At 43.3% G+C, this 25,980-nt stretch overlaps 2 protein-coding genes across 2 annotated transcripts in view; one reads left to right on the top strand and one right to left on the bottom strand.

Annotated features, from left to right (window-relative positions):
• Positions 1 to 191, bottom strand: part of INVS (inversin) — a 93,385-nt gene extending 93,194 nt beyond the window's left edge. The window contains exon 1 of the mRNA XM_086469217.1: positions 65 to 191. Within this exon, the coding sequence (XP_086325343.1) occupies positions 65 to 191 (127 nt within the window). The remainder of the gene's footprint in view (positions 1 to 64) is intronic.
• A 6,414-nt stretch (positions 192 to 6,605) lies between these two features.
• The window catches only part of ERP44 (endoplasmic reticulum protein 44), a 54,644-nt gene continuing 35,269 nt past the window's right edge, over positions 6,606 to 25,980 (top strand). The window contains exon 1 of the mRNA XM_086469123.1: positions 6,606 to 6,744. Coding sequence (XP_086325249.1) covers positions 6,688 to 6,744 — 57 coding nt within the window. The 5' untranslated portion in view covers positions 6,606 to 6,687. The remainder of the gene's footprint in view (positions 6,745 to 25,980) is intronic.

Below are 25,980 nucleotides of genomic sequence, written 5' to 3'. Positions count from 1 at the left end.
AAGTCAAAACCAAAAAGCTTCAGTTCTGAACTAACCCAAATGCATCTACAATGAAAACATTTACCTGCTATTAGCTTCTGGAGGGTACTCTTATCTCCATTAACAGCGGCAGCATGCACTTCAGACGCTAACGAGGAACCACTGAGGAGGCAGTTTGCTGAAATATTCATACTCTTCCAAGGTATTACCATAGGTCAGACCTGCACCACCACCATGTTCTGTAGGAATTCAGTTCTAGAAAAAAAAGAATAAAATAGAATTAATTTTAAGTCATTATATATATTAAAATATTATATACATTAAAATGACTCAAACAATGCTGAAGAGAATAAACTGTTTTGTTAAAAACAGGAAAAACACATTTCTTATTTTGTGGATTAAATCTACCTCTAGCCAAATTTCAACCAGAAAAAGCCTACATTAAGGAGATATAAACATACATATATATAATAGTTTTGTTGCCTTCAACAGAAATTTCAGTCAATAAGCTTTGCTAGAGTCTGCAAACAGGATAGTGTTTATCCACAAATCCAACAGACTGTTCTTCAGAGTCTTGCCACGCATGCTTCAATGCAACAAAGTTTGTTGTCAAGCACCAACTCGATCTATTCCCCCAGTACTTGGTACCTGGAGGCGTTTTACCATGACGGTCTACCGACAGATGCAGGACAAGGTTTGTAAGTTGAAGTTGTGTCTTTTTATCCGACCAACCGGCATAACTGAAATAATCAGATCAGCTTTCTAGATCGTAAGGGTTCTTCAAACCTGAGCAGAAGTGGGAAAACGTGTGCGGGTGCGCGCATGTGTGCGGGTGCGCGCATGTGTGCGGGTGCGCGCATGTGTGCGGGTGCGCGTAATGGATTAGATCAGAAGTCTGGCTCTAAAGCCTGTCTCAAACTGGCCAATGGTAGATCCCAAAGAACAAAGAAATAGGTATATATATATATAAAAACCCATTAATTATATATTTAAATAAGATTTTGTCCCCCTCTTCCAAATACTCTCCCAACCTACAATTATTTCTACTTCAATCACTTCCTGAAGTCGACTTGGTTTCTGTGTATTTAGTACTCTCCAAATCCTGCTATTCTTTTCCAACTAATTTCCCTGCTATAAACGTGTCCAGTCTCCTCTTAAGACTATGCAAATTTCCAGCATCCACAACAGCCACAGTCAAACCCTGTATGGACAAATGCTTGCTTTCCTCTGCCTTGTCCTGGCTCTTGCCATCTGAAGACCCTTAACGCTTGTACTGGAAGGGACAGTAAATAAACAATTCTCACTCATCAGTAATTATTCTACAGATTTTTAACATATCCTCCCTGATCATATTCCTCTAGCTGAAAGAGTCATAGCTTACCTAGCTGGCACCCAGGCAGCAGCCTTTCTGTACGCATAACCATTTTAATTGTCCCTTTTTTGGGGCCTTTTCACAGTCCTGTTCTAACCCTTCTGAGATGGAAAGAAAACTCCACTAGTTATTCAAGTTGTGGGCAAAACATGGATTTATGCAGTGGTATAATGGCATTCTCTTCTTTCTTTCTTTCTTTCCTAAATGACACCTAGCACTACAGTCGCCTTCCTAGCCTCTTCTGAACCAGAAGTGCTACCTTCACTGAGCTACCACTGCCTCAAGATCCCCATAACGACCAGGCTCAGGTCCACATACTGTTCTGGAAATGAAGAAGGGCCTCCACACTGGAAAACTTGTTGATTTTTCTCCAAAAGTATCAAACGCTTGAACTTCTACTTTCAACTGTTACCACACCTCACATTGGAAAGGAAAACAAACTGAGGTAAGCAAACCATAATTGTAGACACTGGAAAAATACAAGGAGGTATCACTGAGGCTGTCTACGGAATTGTGGGAATTTTTCACCTCATCTTCTGTTCCATGTTAATTTAAATACACTCCTTTTGTCCTGTCCCATATTTACATCGTAGAACACTTAGAAAACAGCAAGAGGAAGCTATTTTGCTTCAATTGTTTTTCTCAACCATCTTTGGTTTATCTGTTCTATAAATTTCATATATTGCTATACAGCAACTGTTGTTATGAAGATAACTGCAGATGCATACATATCAACATTGGGGGAAATGTTATTAAAACACCAGAAAACCATTCACTTATGTAAGACGAAGTGAAAATTTCTACAGCAGATATTAAGCATGAAGTAAAAGGCCTTTACCTGAAAAAAAAAATCAGATACAACTTAATGCTCGAACATATTGCAGACTCTTCTTTACAAGCTCCAAAATTCCTTGAAGAGCTGATAAGAAAATTAACACAAGAAGCTCCATAGCCAATCTAACCAGTTACTCAAAGACCATCTGCACAATGACGGTATCAGTTCACACCTGAACAAGCACAAAGACAGAATCGTGTGATAGCACAAACCTGCTCAACCACACGTCAATATACTGCACCCACCCTATGTGAAAACACACAGGTGTAACTCGGGTATTGCCAACCATAACTGCAGAAAAAGCTTTTAACACACGAGCACCTGATTTCTGCTTCTCCATCGTGCCCTCAGACAGCCAAGGCACGCTGTGCTGCTTCTTACAACCGCTAACCATGTCACGGAACACTCCTTTCCTGAGCTGTGAAAGTCGGTTCACCATGTCCTAAGAAATGTAACACCTCACCTTCCAACCTCTCTTCCCCGCAGAAACAAGTAAAGGTGTGACTAGAACCGAGTCTAGGTCTAGAACCTAGTCTAGGAACTAGGCCCGAGACCCCAGTTTCCTTGAGTGCATATACCAGAACCCCTCCCTAGTGCAACGTGTCCTTGCTTGCGTTCACGGATCTCCCTCTGCCATCTGTTGGTCACTTCAGAACCAAGAGTAAGTACAGTATCACCGGACTTTACCACTCCTTAGAGAACATGTGTTATGAAAACACACAATGGCTCGCTACAATTTAATAAAGCAAGCAATTTCCCCAAAGCCCACTTTTGTTTCAGGAACCTCTACAAAATTGTTTCAGAAATCCCCCTAGTCATGTACCCAACAACTAACTTGGCAACGCCAAGCACGTGTGGCATTTGTACCTCTCTGAAGTGACCAGCCGTTAGAGCGCAACAGTCACTTGCTTCTGCCCCAGCACTGGTGCACTCCGTTGAGAACGCTGGTGAAGAAGCACGAGGACGAGCTCCTCACACAAGCTGATGAAAGTGTTTTTTCTCATTAATAGTTCTGGAGCCATTTCTGTCATCTGAAACCTCTGGAACAACGTGATTCTACCCTACTGCTTTCCTCTTCTTCCACGAACCTCAGCATAACACAACGATGATGACGTTCAATATCTCTTGGAAGTCATGAATGCTTCCATCCTCACTGAGTTTGCTGAACTTCTACGTTTCACAAAAGCCATCAAACACGCTTGTTTTACCACACAAGCACGTGACCCTTCCCATAATCAGAAGCAGGTCACTAATGGATTCATGGCTTTTTTGACTTCTAGGAGCAGAGAACAGAAAGGAGTTCAAAGCGTCTAACGTGACAGGAGGTTAACAACATTTCCACTTTTACAGCCATGCAAGACAGGTAACGGTGCCATAATGCACCACAACAAGTTAAGGAAAAGCCCAATTTGGTGCTTAAGAAAGTCAAAGAAAGTGCAGATGTGTACATGCTAACATAGTGTGGACAGAGCTTATGCAAGCCCAAACAAACCCAAACACACTTTTCATAAAATACAATTGTTTTGTTTTAGTGCAACAGCCCTTCAAACATTCCCAGTGCTAGCTACACTACAATCGTTGTTTTCTTTTGAGGAGGATAAAGAATATCCACAAGGTTCAGAATACCTGCACCATTCTCTGCTTCGCAAGTATCCTCTGCTCCTCCAACAAAACATCTCTTGGCTTTTCAGGACACGTAATGGATCGGTTTCATTCCAAACTAAACTTCTCCTCCCAACCCAGCAGTATGGTTTATGCTTTCTGTTATCTTCTCCACATCACAGTGGATAAAAGCAGATGAGGCATTTCTGATTCAGGCAAATCTGAAGAAACCAAAAGCGACAGCACGAAACCGAGTGTCTGTTACAAGTAGTTGCGGTGCCTCCCCCTACTTAACCAATACTTTTTTTCTCCTCGGTCGGCTGTATAAATCTGCCTGCCTCATGAAGGAAACTACAACACTCAACTGCCCTCCGAACAAGAGGAAAGAAAGAGAAGGGAAAAGGCTGCAGAGAAGGATCACGGGCTACACAGTTTAACCTGCACTCGGCATAAAGACTACAGATTGTCTTTAACTTGCCTCCATCTCTTCCTCAAAAGCTCCCTCTGGATACAGGGAGTACATCAGGACTTCCTACAATATTAAGTGGGCTTACATGCACCATCGGTATTTCACACTTGGTGGAATTATGAGATACCAGTTTTATTCCTCAAAGTTATCAGTGAGACCTTTTTCTTCATTTTCTTTACATTTTACCCTTCCACAAACACATAAACTATAATACAAAACGTCCAGGGGCAGCAGCATAAAATTCAGCAAATAATGAAGAACTTAGTAAAGTACCAGAAGCATCCCAATCACATCAACCATTACATAAAACTGACTGCACACAGAAGAGAATTAGTAATGAAAGATGTTCATAATCACCAGATGAAAACAAGAGCCATATCTGCATCAAGTGTCACACAGGTGAGAGAAGCAACCAACTGTCTCCACAGCAATTCTCAGCACAGTATCACAGCTCCATTGAAAGAGCTAATTCTGCATCAGAAAAATTCTGAAATATTAAGAGGAACTATAAAAGGAAAATATGTAACTTTCCTCAGATCCTTCTCTCATGTATTTGACAAATGGATGAACTGGTACCTGGAAGACTTGTTTGATAAAGATCCTTGTTAACCAAAAAATGAGGCATTTATTTGTAAGGGACGAAAAACAACAATACAAATCAAGAAATAACTACAAGATCTGCTTATAAAAATTACAAAATCGGATTATCTGTAATATGCATGGTATTAGTGCAATCAACTAAATAATTCACTTTTTCTTCTTTAAGCTAACACGTAAAAATAGATTAGTCTTGTTGAGTCACCTGAAATGAAGGGACAGTCATATGGACACCAAGAGCTCTTCAGGGTATGTGAAATTTCATACCAAACTACAACAAATCTACTCTGCATTACACAGATAATCCGAATTACATCGGTTTTCTATTCAGCAAAACACGAGGTTGTTAAAATTTAAACAAGATCACGCTATCGAATCTTACTCATAGTTTCCAATGGAAGAATAAGCCGCTATGAAAAAATACCAAAGTATTTTTCAAATATGAATAACAAGATGTTCATTCTACAGACTGAGGAGCAGAGGTCCTTAAGGTGGACATAGCAAAACTGATACAAGTTAAGTTCTAACTTCAGATTTTAAAAGAAGGCATGATTTTTATACATATATGTTGTTGTTTTCAGCTCATGAAACTGACGGGACAAATAGTTTTTGCAGGGTCACACATAAAGCCTGAGCCTGTCAGGCTTTCTTTGAAGCCAAACTGGGCTTGACTTGCAAAAAGCTGATGTAAAGGATTTTCTTTTCAGTGCCGTTATGCCCCGTTTCACTCCTTACACTTGTGTACACACTGGGAACGGGAAGAACACAAAGTACAGCTTTCCATGATCTTTCTGAGACACCTCTGCAAGGTCTCAAAGCATATATATATATATACGCTTTGTAAGGGCCAAAGTTTTTCTGGAAGAGGATGAAGCACTGCATTTTAGCTGATCTTCCTTTTCAGTATCTAAAGCTCAGGAAGTGACAAAAAGCACAAATCTGTAGAAGCGCCGAGGACGATGACGTTCCACTTTAACCCTAATTATCAAGCCGAAACCTCCCAGCCCTCCCGCCAGCCGCTCTGCCCCCTCACACAGCGCTGCCTTCCCCCTCCTTGCGGACACAAAGTTGCCTTCCCCCGCTCCGAGGAAACGCCGACCCCGACGCCCCCGAACACCCCACCCCTACGCCCAAAACCGCTTCCCCCCCCCCCCCTCCCAGTGACTGAAGGACTCAGCGACGCCAAACAAAACGCGGACAACTTTCCGCGGGCGCCCCGGGGCTGCCCACCCGAGCCCGGGCTCCTGAGGGAGCCGCCTCGCCCCAGCGACCGAGCTGCCGCGCGCTTCCCGCCACCGCTGAGGCGCTGCCGAGAGAACTCCCCCCCCCGGGACAGCGGGACCGCGGACCCCCGGGACAACGAGCCTCAGCGTCCGCTCAAGGAGCGGAAAGGGGCTGCGGTGCCACAGGGCACCCCCTAAAGGGCGGAAAGGGTTAACCCCGCCTCGCCCGGGCGGTGCCCGCCGCCTCCCTCCCGCCTCTCCTCAACTGCGCCCCGTAACTCACCGCGACCCCACCCGCCGCCTCATCCCACCGCCGCCAAGCCCCGCCCCTCACCGGCGGGAGGTGGGGGGGGGGGGGGGGCAGCCCCGGTGCATTCTGGGATCGCCTCTGCACCGCCTCCCCTCCCCGGGCGGCGGGAGAGGGCCGGAACTACCGTTCCCGGCGTGCCCCGCGCAACGCGGGAACCCGGAAGTGAGCGGCGGAGGCGGGGAGCGCGGGGCCCCGCGGTGGAACTTGCCCGGGTGTTTCCTGGCGACGGGGGAAGTGAGGAGCCGCCGCGGAGAGCGGGAGCCGCGTTTCTCCCCCCCCCTCCCGGGCGCCCGATCTACCATGAGACCCGCCATCTTCCCGCTCCTGCCTGACCCTGGCTGCCTCCTCCTCCTTCTGGTGAGCTACCGGCTCCCCACAGCCCTGCCCAGTCCCGCCGCGGGGGAGCATCGGCCTGGGCTGGGCGGCGGGCCTCGGGGCTCTTCCCTCCTCGTTCGTCCCGGCGATGTGTATCGGGCCGGGCGGCGGCCCACGGCCCCGTGGCGGGGCTGCCCCTCGCCCCGCCGGGGGCCGGAGAGGCTCCGCCGGCACCTGCTCGGCGGGGGAGGGGAGGGAGGCGAACGGCGGCTGCGGGAGCGGCCCCGGTTGGCGGAGTCCGGTGTTGTGGCCGAGGCTGATAGGCTGCGGACCCGGAACGGGCCGGCGGCGGGGCGGAGCGGAGCGAGGCCGGGCCTGGGCTCGGCGCTCTCCGGGCCCGAGGTTCGGGAGCCGCCGCGGGCCCGGGATATTGGCCTGGCGGGTGGTGGGGCCTCTCCTCGGCTTCTCCGCGGAGAAAGGCCGGCGTCGCGCCTCCCCTCTTGGGGAACCAGAGGGGAGGGAGAGGGCCCGGGGGAACGGCGCAGCCCCTCGGGCGGTAGCGGGAGTCGCGGCTGCCGCGGGGGGGATCTGCCTTAACGGTCCCTCTCCGGAGTCGCTTTTTGCCCGTGCTTCAGCGCTGCCGCCCTTAAACTGAGGGGAGCGGGTTCCCCTTCCCCGGCGAGGGCGGGGCTGCTTGTGCGCCCTGTCCCTGAGCACCCCTGCAGAGGGGTAACCCCGTCCGAGCTCCCTGGCCGAAGCCGGGAAAAGTTCCCGAGCTGTCTTGCACCGTTGTCACGTTTATCTTCAGTTATCGGACTACGACGTTATTTTTTTAGGCTGGCATTACATGCATGACCTAAGCCGCCTTCTGGCTTTGCACGCACAGAAACTCAATCACTGATGCGTGTGGAGAGTTGTCTCTGTTATATTTCATCTATTTTTTTTTTTTTTAAACAGGCTCATGTAGTGATTCTTGCTTTTCCAGGATTGTATTGGGCCAGATTCTGAGCTTTTCATAGACTTGCAGAGCTAAAGGGGACTTGTGTGAATAAGTTTAATAGGATTTGCTCTTAAGGTACTAATGTGTTTAATCAATTTATTTGGGAGAGTAAAATTGGTCAGGAAATGAAGGAATAATTGGAGGTGGGGTAGACAGGCCCTTGGGGATCCAAAGGGAAGTACGTAGAAATAAGGCTACTAATGAATGAATTAAATAATAGAAATGTGAGGATAAATACTTACTGAACAGAACAAGCACTTGTTATCCCTTCGAAATGTGCACTTCTACCTGGATAAGCTTGGGCTAAATTATTATAAACTTGCTGTAGTTTCGTGGTTGGTAAATTTACCTGACTGGTAGAGTTTGAAAAAGCACATTTGAAACGTTTATATATAGCTGACTATTTATAGTGTGTTAGCTCACTCTGAGAGACTGAAGTGAAGAACCTAGTATTTTCCAGTCACATCTGTGCACTAAAACCACAAGAATTTCGCCTATGTGCTAGGTTGGGTTTTACCATTGTTTTAAGTACAGATTCCAGTGAGCAAAACCAAGGAGCGAGAACTGTTTTAAAATGTCGTTTAAATAAGCAAGTACAAGTTTGAAAAAGTGGATGTGAGTTCATGAAAGCATTTTTCTTTCTTCATGGTACAGTTGATCAATGCAAATTTAATATACATCGGAGTGATGTGTGCCAACTACAAAATGGGAAGTGGCTAAGATCTGAAATTTCCCTGTTTCTTTCTGTGTGTGTCACTTAAACCAATTTCTAATGGGATTAAATATAACTATATACATAAAACCTCAAGAGGAATACAGGTCAGAGCTGGCTTTTAAAAAAAAAATAAAATGTATAGTGTTATCTGTGTAATTCTTCAGTATTATATCAGATGTGGCCCTGTGTTGTATGATGCGTGGTTACATACTTGGATCAAGCCAATGAATCATTCCTTTTAATAGATTTATTAAGAGTTTTGGAAAAGTTTCCCTGAGCAGACTGGGAGTAGGAGGGATCCTTTTTCTTTAAAACAGCTGAAAAACTCTTTTACAAAGTATGGTGTCTGTTTTGTTGTGGCATGTAGAGAATCTGGTACTCTGTACCAGATTGGCTTTAAAGTTCTGGTAACTGTGTTTTTCGTGTTACCGCCAGCCATGAATACTTAAGATGAGCAGCATAACTGTGATCTTGGCTGCTAAGGTTTGGGAGAGCACTCAGCTCTGCATCCGAGGGATGTGCCATCTCACAGAGCCGCTTTGAGCATGACAGTTGGCCTCTGTTGTGGATAAGTGAGCTTATTGGCGTTGCATCAGTGGCTCCTAGAACATAGCTGCAAAACCAGCTTACTAAGCTGGTCTTAAATTAATTTACGTTTCCAGACTTTTGGATAAGTGTATTTTCTAGATGAGGAATTAAAATGCTGCAAAAGGAAGAAAAGATACAGTGTCAATATCAGAAGAAGTTCTTTTGTCTAAAGAAGTTTGGCAGCAGGAGATCACTAAAGTTTTAGAAGGCTTCAGGTCTCACTCTGATATTCTTCTCCCTGGTCTCACTGGAGGCTGGGTTGTTAGGATGGAGATTGTAGCACAGAACGTTACAGGGACGTCTGCCAGTCCCAGCACAACCCTTTTCCCTTCCAGCTTCCCAGCCTGACGTGCTAGCATTGTACTGGGCTGCTGGGAGACAAAAAGGGGCTGGAGAGAGGCCGGGGGGTGTCTAGGCTGCCGTTGACCCCTGGCTCTGCAGTAGTGGAGCTGAGCGGAGGGGCGAGCAGCGCACAGCACAGGCTGTAGGGGATTGTGTACACCTGGTTGCAAGACTGGAGTAAGAGCTGCGTAGTAATGTCACGTGGCCCCTTGTCCTTGTGGATTAAGGTGTTTCTGCCATGTTGGTGTATTGCTTAACACTGGGTAGGACAGATCGTGAAGTTTAATCCAAGATAGTGGAATAAACGCTGACAGGACAGTGGCTCATCACGTTCTCCTCTAAGGCAAGGTGTGGTTCTTTGGCTTCGCTCTAACCAGTCGGTCTGTAGGTTTGCCTCTACTTGCTGATGTGTGCGCTTTGCCTGTAAAGAAAGTTCTAGAGCAAGACGCTCTGTCACGCATGATTCTTCTGCGTGTGTATGAAAGACATTGGTCATATTGCACAGTACTTCGCTGGGAGGCTCACGTGCATGTTCCTGAGGAGTAGAGGTGACTAGAGGAAACAATCGACTGATAGCGAGGGAAGCGAAAGGGCAAGTCCTCTCGTTTATTTTTTTTTTTTTTTTTTTGCTTCATTTTCTCTCAAACAAATTTAAAAGGATTTCCCAATTCTTGCACTTCAATCTGTGGAGGTTTCAAAACACCACCACTATACCTTTTCTTTGGAGCTTGTTTGGAAAGGTGTCATGGACAAACTGAGAACGCCTGCATCTTAATGTATTTGGCAACAACTTTGGAAGAGCATATTTGTCCTTTTGTATTCTGAGAATGTGAAATGTTGGAGTGTTTTCTGAGTCTTAGAGCTTACCTAGTTTTCTAGTAGTAGTAGCTGCTTCTCTTCACTTGGGGTTATTACGGAAACCTGGTGCATGTTCTATTTATGATTCAGTAGCCCCACTGTCTATGTATGCTCTTCCCTATAAGTTGATGCAGTTTATTGTTGCCAGATAATATTAGGTGTTACAGTTGGTCTTACACTATAATTTTTAATATTTTTAGTGGCGCTTTCAAAAGACTACTTATATAACAATGCAATTGCAGCTGGTAGGAGCACTAACTGAGGAGAGAAACTAGTCAATGAACTTTTGAAGTTCCCATTAAACTTTTAATTGGAAACAATACTGTAGGATAATATTTCTGTTTCTTGTTTGACTGTTGCTGTCATTCATGTCTTGTTCATAAGACAGCAAGCACCCAAATAGTAAAATTAAATAAATTTGTGGGTTTTAACTTAATGTTAAATCTGTAGTAAGTTGCCTGAAGAGAACTGAACTCTATACATTTTGCATATAGACAGATTTCTGTGTATTTGCCTCTGTGTATGTATTAAAAAAAAAAAATTATAGTTGAGAATCCTGCTTAAAATGTGATACTCCGAATTTGAACATTAGTCAAAGACTGTAGTTACAGGCAAATTCTAGGCTGCTGAGCCTTATACAATGAAGGGGGTTCTGAGTTGTGCATCATCTGTCATGCCCTCTAAAGAATGAAATAGTAGCTAACTGAAGACCTTTCCCTGGGTTTGGAGGGCAGGGAGGAGTAAGGGAAGCCTAGACTCTTGCTATGAAGAAGAATTCCATTCTTCTTGCTATGCCACATGGTGGGCAAGTTTCATGTTTGGAGTGCTCAGGAGGGAAGAAAGGAGGAACTGAATTGATTCTTCAGCAGAAGACTCGGACAATGCTGGAAAACGTACTCATCAGTTATTAACAGCAGGGTGTTAGAGATCCTGTGCTGGCAGTTGAAGAACTCTGTGGTGACACACTCCTTCATTTTCGAGGCAATCCCAAGCACAAGTACAGGCTGGGTGATGAGTGAATTGAGAGCAGTCCTGTGGAGGAGGACTTGGGGAGCTGGTGGGTGAAACACTGAATATGACCCAGCAACGTGCGCTCGCAGCTCAGAAAGCCGATGGCCTCCTGGGCTGCATCCAGAGCAGGGTGGGCAGCAGGTCAAGGGAGGGGATTCTGCCCCTCTGCTCCACTCTGGTGAGACCCCCCTGCAGGGCTGCGTCCAGCTCTGGGGGCACCAGCACAAGACACACATGGACCTGCTCGAGTGGGTCCAGAGGAGGCCGCAAAGATGCTCATGGGGCTGGAGCAGCTCCCCTGTGAGGACAGGCTGAGAGAGTTGGGGTTGTTCAGCCTGGAGAAGAGAAGGCTCCGGGGAGACCTTACAGCGGCCTTCAGTGCTGACAGGGGGCTGCAGGAGAGGTGGGGAGGGACTCTGGATCAGGGAGGGCAGTGATGGGACGAGGGGTAATGGTTTCAAACTGAAAGAGGGGAGATTGAGATGAGATATTAGGAAGAAATTCTTCCCTGTGAGGGTGGTGAGGCCCTGGCACAGGCTGCCCAGAGGAGCTGTGGCTGCCCCCTCCCTGGCAGTGCTCAAGGCCAGGCTGGATGGGGCTGGGAGCAACCTGGTCTGGTGGGAGGTGTCCCTGCCCATGGCAGGGGGTTGGACTAGATGGTCTTTGAGGACCCTTCCTGCCCAAACCAGTCTGTGATTCTATGATTCTTTCAATGTCCTTACAGTCCTCCTTCATAATCTCCTCCGGGTTTGTTTTTTTGTTTTGTTTTGTTTTTTGCAGGACAGCTTTCTTAAGCAAGCGACTGGTCCTCGTACTGCTTCTGGAGAAAGCAGAATTACCACTTGGTAGTTATCCCCTCTGTTTTAATCCAACCTATTTCTGTTGAAACTCTTAAGTATTGTGTGCTGCTCTTCAGAAGGACCGATTGTTCGACTTGCAGGCTCTTTTATAAGCCTGGCTTGTATAGTGTCTGGATATCTTGTTTGCTTGAAGGGAGGGACTTGTTTTGCGCGAAAAGCAACTATACAAATACACTGTAAAATTTTATACCAGATCTGCTTCAAAAGCTCTTCAGGAGAGTCTAGGGGTATATTGAAGTAATAGGTGCTTCAATAATGGAGTGGGTTTGGATGCGTTAGTAATACCTTTTTTTTTCCTTTTTTTTTCTTCACTCCCCCCTCCCCCTTGTTTGAGAGCGAGTTCTCAATGATCTAGAGAAGGAACGTTTGGGACTGTGTAAGCAGAAGCAATATAGGGTGTTGATGTCAGAGGCTAAGCGATGTTTTCTTCCAAAACTCAAGCGGAGAAAGCTCCCCTGAGAAGTGGAGTATTGTAGAGAATTCGGAATCAAAGTGAGATCAAATTTCCTTCCCAGAGTTCTGCCTTTTGTACTTCTTTCCTTGCCGGTGTGTCTTCGTTCATCAGAAGCGTGCTAACCATTGGTAGAAGCATAACTTTGTTTTTCAAAACCGTTAGTAATGTCAGCTGCTGATATAATCTAATTTTAAAAAATGTTCATAACTCTGAGATTTTAGACATTTGAATTAGTTTACTGGCTCTCAGATATTTCATTGTACATTGTTAAGAGTTATGCTGTAAAGCTGTTGCTGTACTCAACACTAACCTGGAGTACTTTTTTCCACGGCCGGTTGAAGATGCTGTTTTTATCCAAACCAGCTGTAGGACCCTGCCCATATTAAATCATGCTCTGGTGATTACAAAAAGTGACATGATACATTGCAGGAGAGTTCTGTAATTTCTCCTTATCTTCATGTACACCACTTATGAGAAGCTGACTGCCCTGATAACACACCCTCTTAAAGCTAAGAGCCATTCGTGCCATTACAACCTGTGCAAAGTTCCAGTACTGTGCCCTCCAGATAAGCACCTGTTACTTGCAGCCTCTTCTAGGAAAGAACCACACCTGGGAGCTCCTTCACCTGCATGCACAGGCACCTGTTCTTTAATCTGGTGGTGACCACAAGGTCTGCTCTTTGTGTAGCTGATGGAACACAGATGTTACCTTGTTGGCTGCACTGGCACGAAGCAAAGTGCAGTGGTCTGTATCTAAACCATGCACTGATTGAAATAGTGAAAGTGGTGAGGACAGAATGTCCTACATGGTTATCTAAGTGCAGGTGCTGTATCACAGAATGTCAGGGGCTGGAAGGGACCTCTAAAGATCATCTAGTCCAACCACCTAGAGTAGATCACACAGGATATGCATACCTTCAGCAAATAACTAGTTCCCAAGTACTTGTATATGCAGCACAAGGTTTCTGGTAAACACAGTAAATCTCCTGTTTATCTCTTTCTGTTGTAGTAAACGTTTTGGGTTTCTTCTCTCCCTGTGTTTCTTGATCTACAATAGTTTGGCTTTAGCAAGAGAGCTTTGATGAACAGGAGTGCTGTGAGTCTCACTGTATTTACCCAATACGGACAAGTTGTAGAGTTTTGGGTTTTGATTGCCACTGGAATCTTGATCATTTAAATTGGAAGTGACTTCCAGCCTCTGTGTCACTCACTTTATAGTTGGCTTTCTCAGTTCATATATCACCAACTTAGGTCTGAGGATACTTTGAGACCCTGCCTCAGAAGCTTGCTAAAAGTCGAGGCAAACGATGTCAGTATTCTTCCCTCGTTTACAGAGCTAATCATCTCACTATGGAAAACAGTCAGATTGATTTACCCTTTCTAAATCCATGCTGGATGGATGTGGCTTCTGGAAAGAAAATTTGTCTCCGTAATTCTCCAGGGGACCCAGGAAAATGCATTTTGTCCGGTTCTGCGGCTCTGTGTATGTCCCATTGCTTAAGAGCTTTCTAACTTGATCTTCCACTCATGGGTGACGCTTCTCTTCCCTGCTACTCTACTACTAGGCTCAGACCTCGTCAGTAGAAAATGGGACAAAGATGACATTTGGTTTCTAAGCCTTTTCCATGTCCTTGGTCAGTGCATCCCCTGCTAGTTGACCAGCAGGCCTACAATTTCTTTAGTCTTCCTTTTGTTGGCAGCACACCTGTAGAAGCCCTTATCACCCCCCTCTATTTTTAACTCCAGCTGAGCTTGGGCTTTTCTGATTTCATCCTGCCTGCTCAAGCAATGTTTCTGTACTCCTACCAAGTATTTATTTTCTTACCTCTACCTATTTGTGCTTGGAAGAGGTTGTCCTTGCAGATCAAGAGGCTGTCATGGGCCCTTTTGGCTTTCAGAGCCATGTTCTATGAGCAGACTGAATTGTTATTAAGGCCTGAGTGTCTTCAGTTCTTGTCACTTTATTTCAGGGTTCTGCAAGGTACGTTTTTCTATTTAAAAATTAGTATTGTAGTAGATTATAGATGGGAATTATTGTGAGACTTGGTCATTGTCGAGCTATAAGTGGAAGTTTCAGTAGCAGCGGTGATGAAATGAAACACTGGAGATCCCAATGGCTTGTTTCCTGGAAGAAGCAGGTTACCACGTTTTATGTGCTGGAGTCTCCCAGCTGCTTCACTTTAGGACCAAAAATAAGGATACACTAACCCACAGGTTTAATTTCAGGTATATGGTTCACTGCATTCTGTTTCAGAGGAAGATGCTTCTCTATGGCATTCATTTCGTTAACCACTGAAACTTTGTTTCCTAAGTGGTGTTAATGAAGCAGAGCCTGAGCAGAAGGCTGAGCCCTGGAAATAGAGCACAGTAAATGACCTGGTTCCTTGGCATACATTTTGCAGCCAGCCTGTCTCCTGTCTTGCCTGGCATCGGTGATTCTTGCCTGCTTCCCATTGAGGTGCATCCAAAAAAAAAAAAGTCTGTAAGGATGTCAGTTTTTTTGTTTTTATTTTTGTAGATTTGTGAAGAGATGTGGGGAGGAGAAAAGCAATCTAATCTCTGTTGTAAGACAACTGGCAGTGAAGCTTACATTTCATCTCCAAGTGGATTCGTGTGGCAAGCGGGCATAAACATGGAGAGAACGTGTTCATTAGGAGCTCTGCAAGGAAGTATTTTGAAAGGCAAAGAATAGGTGCCTGTTCCAATGGTCTCAAAAAAGAAAACAACAGCTGTGATAGTGTTTTGCTGTTTCCCCATAGCTGTCATGATTATGAAGTGATGATATAATTAACTTTCTCAAAAGCTTCACAAAGGGAAAGCTTTTCAAGGATGTATCCACATTTGTAATCCCAAGGAAAGCTTTTTGTTCCTTTAGTCACTGTCTATCACTTCTGTCTGCTACAGTTTATTGATATCCCCTTTCTTAAATCTTGCTGGAAACTCTTAGTCCCTGCGTTCTTTGCCAGTCATGAAAATTATGGGTTTTCATAAATGTGTGTATGAAAGTCTTTTTTTTCTTTTCCCCTCTTCTCCCTGTTGAGTCAATTCACTTGGGATTTTGGACAGAATGACTGAAGGACAAATTGGTTGCTTCACAAGGGTAATTAAGATAGCATGTGGTGCAGGGGGTGAGCAGTTAGGGGTTCCTTCCTACTAATGATCCGTTAATTAGTGAAGGGAGCTCAGTGAGTGTATGGGCCTCTCAGGAATTACCTTTGAATGACATTTAAAACTGCTTTGGTTAAGAAAGTGTCATTGCAGGGGGGAGAGGCCTTTTTTTTATTTTTATTTTTTTTTTTTAGTAAATTTTCTTTCAATATAGGCCAGCGGAATTTGCGAAACCAGAGCAAATATGTACATACAATTAGTGTTACACAGCTGTTAAAAGTGATTTTAAAGTAAGCCAATACACAGTTTTGGTTGCAGCAGTCCTCTGTGTTCAGAACAGTAAGCTCGCTACGTGGAACTGGTGAACTGCAGCGTGTCTGATACTCGCTGCCAGTTCAAGCACTGCGCCATGTGAGTGTGTTAATATTATTTTTAGGACCAGTCTGGAATACTTGCTTGAATATTTTTGTGGGAATCAGCCTGAGGCTGGCAGGGTTAATATTCCTTGGGGGAGGTAAACCAGTGATGGGGTATCTCTGTATCATGTTCTTCTGTGCATTTCAGAATATCTGTGGCATGTGTCCTGTCCTCTGCATTATTTACTCTTCTGCTGTCCAGAGTTATCCCGGATATATTGATTGCATATGTGCAGGGCCTTAGCAGCTGTTCAGAAAGAAAATAGCTCATATATATATATCTATATATAGAGAGAGAGATCTATATATATCTATATATATATATATACGTACATATATACACGGTCTGAGATTAGCCCCTCGTTCTCCAAGCTACATGCAGCTATGGTCTCAAAGGTGGATTTTTCTCTTCAGATTCAGGCAGTGTTGCTTTAATCAATGTTCTTCTGTAGAAGATAGCTAATGGATTAATTGTAAAATGTATCTTCTTTTTTTCTTACTTAAATTGGGAGATTTTTCCAATGCCAACGTGTGAATTAGAATGCAGCTGTGGAGTAGTATTTCTATTACTGCTTATTTGGAAAGATTTTATCCCTCATCCTCTCCTATGTCATTTTAAGGTAGCAAATAATAAATACTAACCTAAAAATCAAGGCAAAGCATTTGTTAAAGACAAGCTAAGAGATTGCCAGTGAGCTTTAATATACTATGACTGATAGTTTGCATGTGTAGAGTGGAAGTTGGTGGGCTGTGCGTCACAAATTTGCCTGGACTGAAGAAAAGAAAATAATCAAAGTAACATAAATTTAGATGGTGTTTTAGATGAATTTTATTATGAAGTGCAGAGTTCTGATGTTAAGGGAATGGGAAGCTGAGGCAACAAAACCCCATAGTATTTTAGAAAGTTTGTAGTTTTGAAATTCTAATGTGTTCTTCCTCATTTTGATTCCTCAGAAAAAGAGGGAGGAGCAGCAGCAGCACAGGACTGAATCTCAAACGGTTTGAATGTATGGACAAATGCTTCGTGTGCTGCGGATGGCCGTGTCAAAGTACTGTGGCTGTCTTTTGACACAAAACCTTAACCTCCTGCTGAATTATTATTAGGAAGTAATCTGAGGAAATGTAGCATCTCAATCATGCTGAAGGAAGCAAAAAAATCTGTAGCACGAGCAGGGTCTTAGTGATATGGAAAGTATTATTGCTAAAAGCTGTAAGCTGAGGCTAATAAATGGGGGTGGCTGCGTGCGTGGGTTAGCTCTGGCTGAGATTGCAGGGCATAGCATGACTGCGTAACGCTAAAACTGGAAGAGGGTAGGAATTTATAACTTGAACTGCTAATTGTCATCCGTCCGATGCTGCTCTGCGTTGGGAGTGTTGCTCCATTGTTGAGTTCTAACTGTCATTGCCTTCAGCCTCAAACAAGGGTGAGCTGAATCAAGCTGGGCTGCACTTCGGTGCTTTCCAGACGATCTGTTACTCGGCAGCACAAACAGGCAGCGGCACTAATGCGAACGGTACAGCTGAAACAGCGTTGTCAGAGCCTGGTTTGTCCTCTCTTACGTTGTCTTTGGAGTGGCACTTCATATGTTTTGCTTCTCTTTGGGTGGACTGGATGAGGAGAATGACCCTAGCTGTATTTTTCACTTAAGGATTTTGTTTGTCTAATTGTCACTTTTACTGCCCTTTTTTTAACCCAGTGCTTCAGCTATGTAGTTTAAACCAGCGTGGATTCTGCACCTCTGGAGCCACAGCACAGGGTTGTGGTACTTCATCTTTAACTGCTGATGAGAATATGTGAAATGCAGATTTCTCCAAGGCTTCACTTTCCTTTTTATCTAAATTGCTTCTTAGGTATTTCTGTCATGGAGGGCTAGTTTATATGTGTTTATGATAGCCCCTATTTTTCCATTTGAGCAGTTGGTTTCCGTAGTTCATACCTGCTTTAAAACAAGTTCCAGCCTGAAAGGTAGAAAAGAGCAGGCTTGTCTTTGCTTAAAGTTCTCACCTTTCTTGATACCACAGAGAGAGAGATAACTTGATGTTTTGGGGCAGAAGAGCGAAAATGTATTCAGTATTACAAATAGATTATATGATTAACAAAAAGATAAACAGATAAAAGTGAGTAGGTGTTGAAGTTGAGCATTTCTCTTGAAAGGAGTTGATTTTTGTTTTGTTGAACAACCATTCCAGTATGTATTAAAACCTACCAAAATAGAAATAGTGTGTTATTTTTAAAGTAGTAGAATTTGTGTAGGCAGCAAGTATGGAAAATTCAGTTATCTACTTACACGTTCAATCTTTCAGTGTCTTCCAAGGTAGCAAATGTTCACATGACGTAGAAAGACTTTCTCGTGAAAACGCTGCATCTACTTTCAGTTTCTTCCTCTTAAGATTATGCTTTAAAGGATGAATTCTGAATTCTGTGGCCACTCCTTCCGCGAAATACCATAAAAGTTTTGGTTTCACTTTAATATTCATTTTCATTCCTAGTCCAAGAATGAACAAAATCTACATATGTGTGTGTGTGTATATATATATATATATACACACACACATATATTTATATATAAAAAAAATAAAATAAAATAAAAATGTCTCATTCTTGTTCTGCAGTGGCCCTGTGCGTAAAGACTAGAATAAAGGGCCCAGGGAAGAATGTAGAAGGTCATAATGAATAACAGGATAGTATGTTGCTTTCTGTAATGATCCATGGGGCTCTCATAACACAGTTGCTAATGAGACAACTATTTATATGAAATGACTCACAATTTCTTGTCTATTGCTTCGCATCAAAATAATTTCCAAAATATTTTAAGTGTGAAAATGGCTTTCACTTATCTTAAAATGCAGAAAGGAAAGTATTGAGAAATTATTTGCATTTCAAGGTTACATATGTGATCTGTTACATGAGGAATCACAAGAAGCGTGGCCAGCAGGTTGAGGGAGGGTGTTCTCCCCCTCTACTCCGCTCTGCTGAGACCCCCCCCTGCAGTGCTGCGTCCAGCTCTGGGGGCACCAGCACAAGACACACATGGACCTGCTCGAGTGGGTCCAGAGGAGGCCACAAAGATGCTCATGGGGCTGGAGCAGCTCCCCTGGGAGGACAGGCTGAGAGAGTTGGGGGGGTTCAGCCTAGAGAAGAGAAGGCACCGGGAAGACCTTACAGCGGCCTTCAGTGCTGAAAGGGAACTGCAGGAGAGGTGGGGAGGGACTCTGGATCAGGGAGGGCAGTGATGGGACAAGGGGTAACGGTTTCACACTGAAAGAGGGGAGATTGAGATGAGATATTAGGAAGAAATTCTTCCCTGTGAGGGCAGTGAGGCCCTGGCACAGGCTGCCCAGAGGAGCTGTGGCTGCCCCCTCCCTGGCAGTGCTCAAGGCCAGGCTGGATGGGGCTGGGAGCGACCTGGTCTGGTGGGAGGTGTCCCTGCCCATGGCAGGGGGTTGGGACTGGGTGGTCTTTAAGGTCCTTTCCGACCCAAACCGTTCTGTGAATGGAGTTACAAGTACACAGTCTTCAATGTTTAAACTCTCTACAATGAATGTTTTTGGTAACAGGTTTTATGTGTAATAGCAATGGCCAAAATAGAGAACAGGCCTTTTTCCTTGACTTAGTGAAAAGGGGCAGCAAACTATTCTGTTCTGCTGGCTTTATCAAAATCCTGACAAGACCGAGCTACCCTTTAGTCTGTGTTGCTGGATCGCGGCTTTAACGAGTTCAGAAACTTCAGGGTGCTGGCTTTCACATACAGCAACAGCTGCTTGACTTGCACTAATCATTTTGGAGATTGCATTTGTAGTTTATGTGCTTTACTCCTTGAAGGTGAATCCTTGTGTTGTTGCCAGACAGTTTGAGCAGTTGCAGTTGGTAGATATGTAAAAGAAAGAAAGAGTGATCAGAACATGCAATTGTGGGTTTTTTCCTAAAAAAGCTGCACAAATGGTACCTTGTTTTTCCAGGGGAATTCTAGCTTCTTGTGTAAAGAGAAGCAACTTGGTAAATAAAGTATCTGAAGATTCAGAGTTTTCAATGGCTTCCTGGGGAGCTGAATTCATGGCTTTAAAGCTGTGAAACAGGCTTTAAGGTAGGCTCATATTTCTGAGGATGTGGAGCACTCTAAACATTATTCATGAAGTAATACAGTTGGTCAGATACCTGTTTACATCTTTTATAGGTATATGGACTGTGTTGCCTCTAAGTGGATGTTTTAAGACAAGGAAACCAGTGCATTATGGCCCTGACTGGAGATTGCTCTTTTCCCTCCAGGCCAAGAGAAATAACTGAAAATTAGTTCAACTGAGAATAGATTACAGTTCTTATCTCTGTGACTTTTTTTAGACATGCCTCATGTCATTTTTCTGAGCCCTGACTTCAACGTTTCTGTAAAAGACAATGATCCGTAGGTTTATGCCCAGAGCCTTAAGCTTTAAAATCATGTTTGTGTCCAGGATTCTGCTACTAATAACTTTATGGAAAAAAACTGCAATGTATTGAACTGCATGTTGTGATTATGAGGTTTAATTTTCGTCTCTGCAATGGACTTTTTGAATTAACATCTTGTGTCTTCTAATAATAGTTCACAAACTGTTGAGAGGTTAACTTACCCATTTTTCTGGGAACCTTCAGTGCTGTGCTAACAGGCCATTGAGATGTCTTTGCATCTACGAATCATTCCCAGCCACACAATGACAATCCTGCAACTCCTTTGCTTGTGTGTTAAGTTTGTTAGTAGGAACAGAAGGTGGTTTTTCCCTGGTTTTGAGTGTCAAATCAATATGATTTGGAATTTCAAAGATACCATTAGAAATTGTGAATGGGGTTTTTTGTTTCCGGTGTTTTCACTGGCAAAAAGTTTTTCAGTATTAATAATGCATGTACCTACACTAAGTATTCCTGTTGGACAGTTAAAATGGGAGTAGATGACAAGATATGTGGAGGAAAAAGAAATCACGCTACCTCTTAATATGGTGGTCTCTACCTAGCTCTGTGCAGTTATTGCACTGTTTGGCTAAATCATTATAAAATTGAACTGTCTATCAAGGCTAAAGAAATAAGTTTACTTTTCTACTATATTTATTATATGTATTTCAGTTTAGTTAGGTTTTATCTCTGTTCTCATGGAAGTTAATAACTTCAATCCTTAAATCTATTTTCAGTAGCTTACTTTGAGTGTTTTAAATTTCCCTGATGGAATTTAAGATACGACTCTTGAGAGAGGAATAATAGGAAAAAGATTTTTTTGGTACCAATTTAAAAACCGCTCTGAAAACTTAAATACAGCTCAGAAGTGATCATTACTTAGTGTTTTGAACTAATGTAGTTCTGCCTCATAGTCTTATAATGAAAGTAGCTTTACTAATAAAACCCCTGCTTAATCAATGGGGATGGCAGCAGTTAATCTAAATGGTGAAAAAGTTCAGGCACAATCTGAAATGAAGTGCTGACAATTAAGACTTGAACTGCTCTTACTGAGAGGATGAATAATGTTGGGTTTTTTTTATTTTTCCCCACCTTTCTCTGTTTCCTGTTATCTCTCTCTGCTCTGAACTTTGTGGTTCGTTATAGGGCTTCTGGGAATGGCGCCAGTGAGATGCTCCTGATTGATGGTTCGGAAGCCAAACTTCGGGGGCTTTTTACAATGTCTGTCGGCTTCGGCGTTGCTGTCTCCCGGGGTTGCTTTCAATTTGTATCATCCTACAGCAGGCTGTAAACCCGCCTGCTTCCTGTTGTCCAGGAGTTTAATGCAGACCTCAGAGCAGCAGAGATTAGCAGCATGCATAAAGAAAAGCTTCTCGGGGCCTGAAAGTCAGCCGCAGAGTCCTGTGGGGGTAGGACTGCAGGTGGTGACTTCGACATGTCAGTCTGGATTAGTTGCGGGCTAGAGCTGGTTGCCAAACATAAAATGATTTTGTGGTAGAGGAGAAAGACAGTTTAGTTGTGTGCCTTTAGGATTCCCCAGCAGGAGGAAAAGGTAAATGGAAAGTTTAGCAAGTGAAAACGAAGGCTGTGCTTGTTGATTGCCTTGCAGGTGTAGGACTAATCAGAAACCATAATGCTCCAAGAATAGATTTGCTATATTCTTCAGATAGTTTGCTCTGGAAATGAGGACTTCTGTTTCATTATGTGAATTAAAAAATTAAAGACATGAAGAACTAAAATGCCACAGACCTGTGTTTTTCCTTTTCTTGTAGTTTTAAGATTGTGCACAGTTGAACTCTTCTGCAAGAAAGTGGTGCGTAAAGTATGATAAACTTGGAAAAGAAATACCACTAAACCTGTAGGCCTGTCTCTTCTGTCCAGTTAGCAATTAAAGAACTAACAGCACTAACTGGTAAGAATAAAATGTTGATAAAAGGTTGACCCAAATCTCCTGAATATCCAATGGGCTTCATTAATTGGATGTATGGAGAGGCAATTAAACAGCAACGCTGTCAGCAGGAGATGAGTTGAAGTTGGGTGCGTTTTTCTTTCCTCTTTGGAACAAGGGGTGTGAGGCCTGGCAGAGGTCTGCCGTTGGGGGGAACGGAACAGGCTTCATCCAGGCATGTCGTTTTGTGTAAGGCTGCTTGCGTAGCCTTGTGCTGCGGGTCAGAGGAGGGTAATGCTGTCTTTCGAGCAGTGCTTTGAGGTCTTTTGTTAGAAAAAATCAGAATAAATGTCAGCTAATTTTAGTTACTCCTCAGAAGGGATGAGTACTAACTCCTGGCAGAAGTGGCTAAGTCATTTGCTAACTTCCAGTGAGGATCAAAACTGGATCAGAAATGCTAGGATATCTGTACTAATTAAACTTCCCTGTAGAAAAAATGAGCAATGTTATCCTCAGAAACTTCTAGGAACCTAAGCTGATATATTCCTGCTTTATTTGGTGGTGTTTCTGAGGTGCAGAAGGGTAAAAATACATGTGCTGTCTCCTCCTCTTCCCTCCCCCCCATATGAGCTAAATTTTATCTTTGTGAATGTGTCGTTCAATTCCTGATTTTTTTTCCCCTCAGCGATGCCTTCTGTAAGCGTATAAAGGTTTCTGCATTCATTTGTTTTGGTCTAGTTTGTTTTGTCATTTTTTTTATAGTGTTAAACAATTGTGAGTAGATTATGAACATGCTTATCTAACATGCAGTTTCACACTCGATATTTAGTATTTTAATATTCTACTGTATCTTTATTTTTTGGAATTTTTTTCTTGGAATTTTTTTCTTTCATAGCTACTTAGTTTTACCTTCAATTTTTCAGGTGTGCTTACATAGCCAGTTTTCCTTTTGAATTACTTTTGCAAGATGCTTCCTTCAGTGATTTTGTAGCTATCTGGTGAGGTCAGCTGGATATTCCCCCCCTAGTTACAAATATGAACCAGACATCCATGTGTCCTTCTGACGTGGGCCAGTGGAATGCAAACCTTGCATTTAAACGAGAAAAATCCTGAAAACTTTTTTTTTTTAGCCAATATGTTTTTCAGAACATACCTGTTTTATAAAGTGGCTAGCTGACATTCAAAAGTTATTTCCTCAAGAATGTCTTGCTTTCTGCCCGTGGGTATCAAGCACAGGCCTCATCAAAGGTCAGAAAATATTCTCAAAACGGTGTAGCTTCTTGGCAATTTAAATACATTTGTATTCCTTCATGTTAAATATTAATACTAGTGATATCATAAACCCTGTTGCATCTCACGGGACAGCAAGATTACTGGGTCAAAAGGACGTGTGTTCTTCCTTACAGGCATTATACCTCTATGAAAGCTTCAGCTGAAGTGAGTCTTGCATATTTATTGACATTTCTTCAATAAATGCTCCCTCCCCCAGTCTACCTACTTATTATGAATGTATTTTGACATAAATTTTCATGCTTCTAATGGAAAAAGTATTTCAGTTATCTCAGGTTTTTTGCAGCTTTTGGGGAAAGACATTCTTTGTCTCAGTATTTTTCCCACTACTGTTTAATATAAAGCGGCAGTAGGATCTACAGCTTAATTTCATTCTTGTATTCGATGTATGAAGACATTTGGGGTCTTTGCTTCAGTACCTGCAGCTTGCACCACGGTTTTCCACAACAAGATGTAAGAAAGCAATCAAAAACTTTATTCATGCTATAAAGGAGTATTAGTTTTAATTTGCCTTTTTGTGCACGTAGCACAGTCTAGTAGGAGAATTTATTGGTTAGTAAGCCCTGTGCTTTGATTTGGCAGTTAGATATTTGCATTGCAAGTTAAGGTGTACTGTAGCAATCTGCAAATTCAACTACAGTCCCCCATTTATTTCAGTATATCTGCTGAATACATAGCCTGTTTCTGGATTGCAAATAATGTCCTTATCCAGGTTATGTTTAGTTTATGTGTATTTTATCCTATTAGATAATATTTGTGTTGCTGATGCAAAATTGTATTAGAAAAAGCCATGTGCGTCTAAGAAATTGGTATCTTACCCTTTCAGTGTGTTTAGACAATACAAACTGCTGAGCTTCTGTGAAAATAGTTTCACCGAGACCTGCTGTGGAAATTCTTTCCGAGTAGGAATGCTGATGCAGAGCTGTGTGCAGCAGCTAAAACATTCCTGCTTTCGAGGGCTTGTGTGGATTTTGTGTGTAAACAAGCTTTGTACAAGATTATAAGCAGGATAAGTAACTCTGTGGTCTTCAAGGGTGCGATCAGAGGTTCTTGAGACCTTGCAGGGCAGCTGAAGCTGTGGAATTTACATGAGTTTGCAAAATCACCCGTGGTAGGATTGGATGATAGCCAAAGAAATTAATGTTGAGTTATACTATTCTTTATTGCCTAGAGCAATACTTCAACTGTTATTGTTAATCATAGCAACTGCTTCAGTTGTGCACAAGTTAGCTCTAACCTAACACTTGCAATGAAACAGCACGTGTGTGCAAACAAAAACTATGCCAGCTCGTTCACACACTGAACTGCCCCATAACTATTACTACCATCACCTCCCCACAGCAGTACCCAAGGGGTGAAGGAGAGGTATCTGCACTGATGGTTCCAGTCAGCTGTCACCCATCTGGGGGTCATCTGACCGATGTGGACCAGGGTCCATATATGTAGCTTCACTCTGCAAAGACTTGCTGCTCAGCAGTCAGCAGTATTGGCATCTTCAAAGGCACTTCCCCAATGCTGCCTGCAGCAACTTGGGCGTTACAGAGCTTGCGTAATCAGATATTTTTTTGGCAGACCATGTCGTTATGCTAATATTTCAACTGTGGACCTTCCAGCCTGTCTACAGTCACCTCAAAGCCGCAGTTCAGACACTTGTGTCGGGCAGGTTAAGTGCCACAGGAAGGCTGTGCAAGCTCCATCGCAGATCTTAGACTTGCACATGTAAGATTAGTGTCTTGTCCAGTTACCAAGTGAGAAGCACTGGTGTGTATTTCATATTACAGCAGCTGCTGTGTTTCAGCCTGTAGTGTAAGCTGGAGTGTATGTGCTACCCAGTGGCCTCTATATAGGAAATACGACAGGATCAGTGTCTTCACTGAAAAGTGGTTAGTGAGCCATAAATCAGAAGGAATTGAAAATGATTGCTGCAAATCTCACTTGTGTGCTATTGACAGTGATAGTTTGAGAGCTATTGACAGTGTCTCCCACAATTTTTGTAGCTGATCTTAATGAAAGCATGCATCCAGTTTGGCTATTTTTTTTTTTTCTTTTGAGGCCAATATTTGATACATGCTTGCCACAAATGTTAGAAAACTTGATGTTTGACATTGAATTAGTCTCTTGAAAAATTGTAAACAGTGAGGAAGGCAGGTGTGCCCTGAAGGCTTGCTGCTTGTAGTCATGGCTCTAATATAGGTCTAGGATAGGTCTCAGGCTCTTCCATAAATGCAGAGACCCTTCTATCACGGGGTCCTTGTATCCAGCTGCTTTATGTGGCATTATTTGGATGCTCTTTAGGCTTCCAGCTGAGTTTTTCCTTGGTGTCTTTCA

This window comes from Leptosomus discolor, chromosome 8 (genome assembly GCF_034619465.1).
Source record: "Leptosomus discolor isolate bLepDis1 chromosome 8, bLepDis1.hap2, whole genome shotgun sequence".
NCBI lineage: Eukaryota > Metazoa > Chordata > Aves > Leptosomiformes > Leptosomidae > Leptosomus > Leptosomus discolor.
The sequence above is the reverse complement of the archived record's forward strand: the minus strand, read 5'-3'. Positions and strand labels throughout refer to the sequence as shown.